This window comes from Berghia stephanieae, chromosome 5, assembly GCF_034508935.2.
Source record: "Berghia stephanieae isolate SIO BIC M18660-M18661 chromosome 5, UCSD_Bste_1.3, whole genome shotgun sequence".
In the NCBI taxonomy this organism is placed as follows: domain Eukaryota; kingdom Metazoa; phylum Mollusca; class Gastropoda; order Nudibranchia; family Aeolidiidae; genus Berghia; species Berghia stephanieae.
In genome coordinates, this window is record NC_088364.1 from 7,349,312 (window position 1) to 7,353,014 (window position 3,703).

The window sequence follows — 3,703 nt, forward strand, 5'->3', positions numbered from 1 at the left end:
TAATAAATTACCGATTTTTGATAAGCCTGTAAGACATCAATCACCATCAATTTCCCAACGTTAAGACTCTTTCTCAGCTCATTGATATCCTTGTCCAGAACGTTTTCGTATTGCTGTTGTTTGATAGGATTAGAGATTTAGATAATGTGCTAATGCTTAGATCAACGATGCTACTACTACTACTACTACTACTACTACTACTACTACTACTACTACTACTACTACTACTACTACTACTACTACTACTACTACTACTACTACTACTACTACTACTACTACTACTACTACTACTACTACTACTACTACTACTACTACTACTACTTCTACTACTACTACTACTACTACTACTACTACTGATGGTGATGATGATAATAATAATAATAATAATAATAATAATAATAATAATAATAATAATAATAATAATAATAATAATAATAATAATAATAATGATGATGATGATGATGATGATGATAATAATAATAATAAAACTTTCAGGGCTTTCCATGGTAACAGTTGAAAACAGCTGGTCACGTGATCAGATGTGTGATGAGATTGCTTTTGTATGATGGAACAGTTTAGTGGGTTAATTTTAATATTGATCATCAATATCAATATCAAATATTGGTCATCAATGTTATGATGTCATCCAACAACCGTTCAGTTTCGAGGCTAATGCCTGATGTCTATGTCCAAGATGCCCCCGATGTTTGTGATCAAATTAACTCTTTATATTATTTTAGTAGCAATAATAAATATTATATTAGTAGAAGTTGGATAAAGTTATAGACACATATTATGTGCAAAAATTCACTTATTAAAGGAAAACATGTGCACAAATACACTTATTAAAGGAAAACATGTGCAAGAATTCACTTATTAAAGGTAAACTAAAGACACGATCACAGATTCCAAATTCCAAACTAAAAAATGCTATGCCATGAACAGTCGTTTTTTCCATCAACGATTAGAATTTGGAACAGCCTGTCTGCGGATGTCTGAAAACCTTAAACAGTTCAGAGACAGAATCGCTTCTGTGCCATTCTAAACACCAACATGTACACCAAAGTCTGCGACAATTCACACCTGGTGGGTTGCTGATATGTGACCCACCGTATCAAAGCGGTATTATGTCGGGATCCACTCGGTACGGGAAATTGAATTCATAGCCACAAATATCCAACTTGGGTTTAATTTCTGAAGAAGAAGAAGAAGAAGAAGAAGAAGAAGAAGAAGAAGAAGAAGAAGAAGAAGAAGAAGTCCTTCAGAGAGCCATTAGGCCCAGGGAGCCGGAGTATACCCCCTTCTCTATTACGTGAAATGGACAATAGCAATTGCTTGCTACCCTTTTCATAGGACGCTAGTAATTTGCAAAGTACTATCCGTCAGATCAAAGTGACCCAGCTACCCAATCACTGCTGGGTGGACACGAGGGGCCAGAGAAAAATCTCGACTTCACCCGGGACCCTTTGTGCATGAAGCGAGTGCTCTACCACCTGAGCTATCGAGACACTCTTTAGGCAACATGGATCTAAGACAAGCATGTCGGAATGTGCAAAATGTAAACTTACAAAGAGTGCGCATGTTTCTCTGACGACTTGTTTCAGTTCCTTCGCCTTTTGTTTTCTCTCGTCGATCTTCCTCTTGGTTTTTATAACAGTGTACAAGTCCAGCAGGAGATATTTCAGGGTCGCGCTGCCAATGAAAAGGGAGAGAATCCAGTACTTGGACCGGGGACTCTCCTTCAGGTAGGTTAGGATGACCCAAAGTCTCTCACTGGACAGTAACTCTGAAATAGCCGTGAGCAACATTATCACTCACGGGAGCTGTTGTGAGGGGCTGGATAGGCCTGTGGAAAGGTGGTATAGAACGAATGAAGATGACGTCATTCAGATCTTTGTTACTGTTTTTAGACAGCCATTTTTGGTGATTAGTTCTCATTAAATTATATCAATCAGACTATAAACGTTCAAGGTTAATAAATATAGTTTTGTGTGTTGGTAGGTTTTACACGGCTGGCGGATGGTGTGGGTATTTTAATTAAACACAAAGCATCAATTGGTAAAATTCAGAGTTTAGAGGTTATTTGTTTTAGGAGTTTAACGGCTTTTGCCAAATGTTAGATAACCTATCCCTGTATACAGTACTCGCCGGATTCGAGCACGCAGAATTCCAGCATGCTTTGCAATACATCACGTTGGAGCTGGGTGACCGAATGGTATCTGCTATATTTTATAATAAGTCGTTACCACCCATGAGCCTCGGATTTCGGCACATCCGAGTTCTAGCACGCTTTTTGGTTCCACCCGACACCCGTGCTAGGATCCAACGAGTACTGTATACTGTATTTCATACTCATACGAACTCGAGGTAAAATTGATCCCAAGTCAAAAAAAAAAAAACTCCACAAATTCTGAGTTGAGGTTTTTCCTAAAAAAACAAAACAAAACAAAAAACAAAAAAAAAACAAAAACAAAACAATAACAACAACAACAACAACAACAACACACACACACATACACACACAAATACACACCCAAAAAATGTTGTTTTTTTTTAAATTATAAATAAATTTAACCCCCCCCCCCACCCAAAAAAAACAAAAAAACCAAACAAACAAACAAACAAAACAAAACAAAACCCAAACAATCTCTGAAAAAAAAAATAGAATCTTTTTTCTTTTTCAGCCCACGTCTGCTCCACATTATTTTGGAAAAAAGGCGTATTTGTAGCTTATCGTCTCAAAACGGTATTACGTCGGAATGAACGGTATGACGAAAATGAAAGGTTGATATAAAACACATAATATATAATATTGATATGAATAAATAAAAACTAACACGGGGCTGCAACTGGCTTGGCTTTTTCACGATACAAATTATACCAATGTCCAAAAAGAGCGTTCACAAAATAAAAATGTTTTGAAGGTCTAAACTAAACTATGACGAAAACATCTAGATGTTTCCTATTAACTGAAACATATTTCAAAATGATATCTTCATTCGTTTCAGAATGGTACTACCGCAAACTCGGGGACCCAAATAATTTTGGGGGTTTGGGAAGGGGGAAACTTTAAAAAAAAAAGTCTAGTAGGGGGTTTGGGAGGGGAGAGACTTTGAAAAAAATTTTCCCCCTCCCAAACCCCCAAAATTATTTTTAAAAAAAAAGTTTCCCCCCTCCCAAAACCCCAAGATTATTTGGGTCCCCGAGTTTGCGACGTCTGTGAAACAATGACAATGTAGGTACAACTTCTTGCATCACTGTGATAAAGACGAGTGATTTGAAATGATTGTGGAGGAATAGAACAGCATATTGAGTACAATGCAATAATAATAACATATTACGTCAACTAATAATTCTTATATTTATTTCACCTGGAATTTTCATTCGCATTTGAATCAACAAATTCATCTTTGCCATCAACAAAAGATAAACAAACCCTCATGGAGAAGCCAGAAGGGCATTTCTTGTTCGTGCAGAAATGTGCTGGGAGAGGAAGAACTCCAAGTGACGTGAAAACATAGAAAAGGCATAATATTGTGTTGTTGCTAAACGTACAGGCTATGCTCTGAAAAGTTTAATAATAATAATAATATTTATTGTCCAAATAGGCAGTTATTGTTAGGTTACAGCTCTTGTAATAGGTGAAAAAAAGTAATAAAGATAGTGGTAATAATGATGATGATAATATAGATAGTAAGGATAA

The 3,703-nt window shown here is 36.3% G+C and overlaps 1 protein-coding gene across 1 annotated transcript in view; it reads right to left on the reverse strand.

Annotated features, from left to right (window-relative positions):
* LOC144972330 (vitamin D3 hydroxylase-associated protein-like) overlaps positions 1-3,466 on the reverse strand; it is a 32,803-nt gene extending 29,337 nt beyond the window's left edge. The window contains exons 1-3 of the mRNA XM_078913425.1: positions 3,372-3,466; positions 1,569-1,846; positions 12-113 (exon numbers count right to left, since the gene is read on the reverse strand). Of these exons, the coding sequence (XP_078769551.1) occupies positions 12-113; positions 1,569-1,808 (342 nt within the window). The 5' untranslated portion in view covers positions 1,809-1,846; positions 3,372-3,466. The remainder of the gene's footprint in view (positions 1-11; positions 114-1,568; positions 1,847-3,371) is intronic.
* Positions 3,467-3,703: the final 237 nt, after the last annotated feature.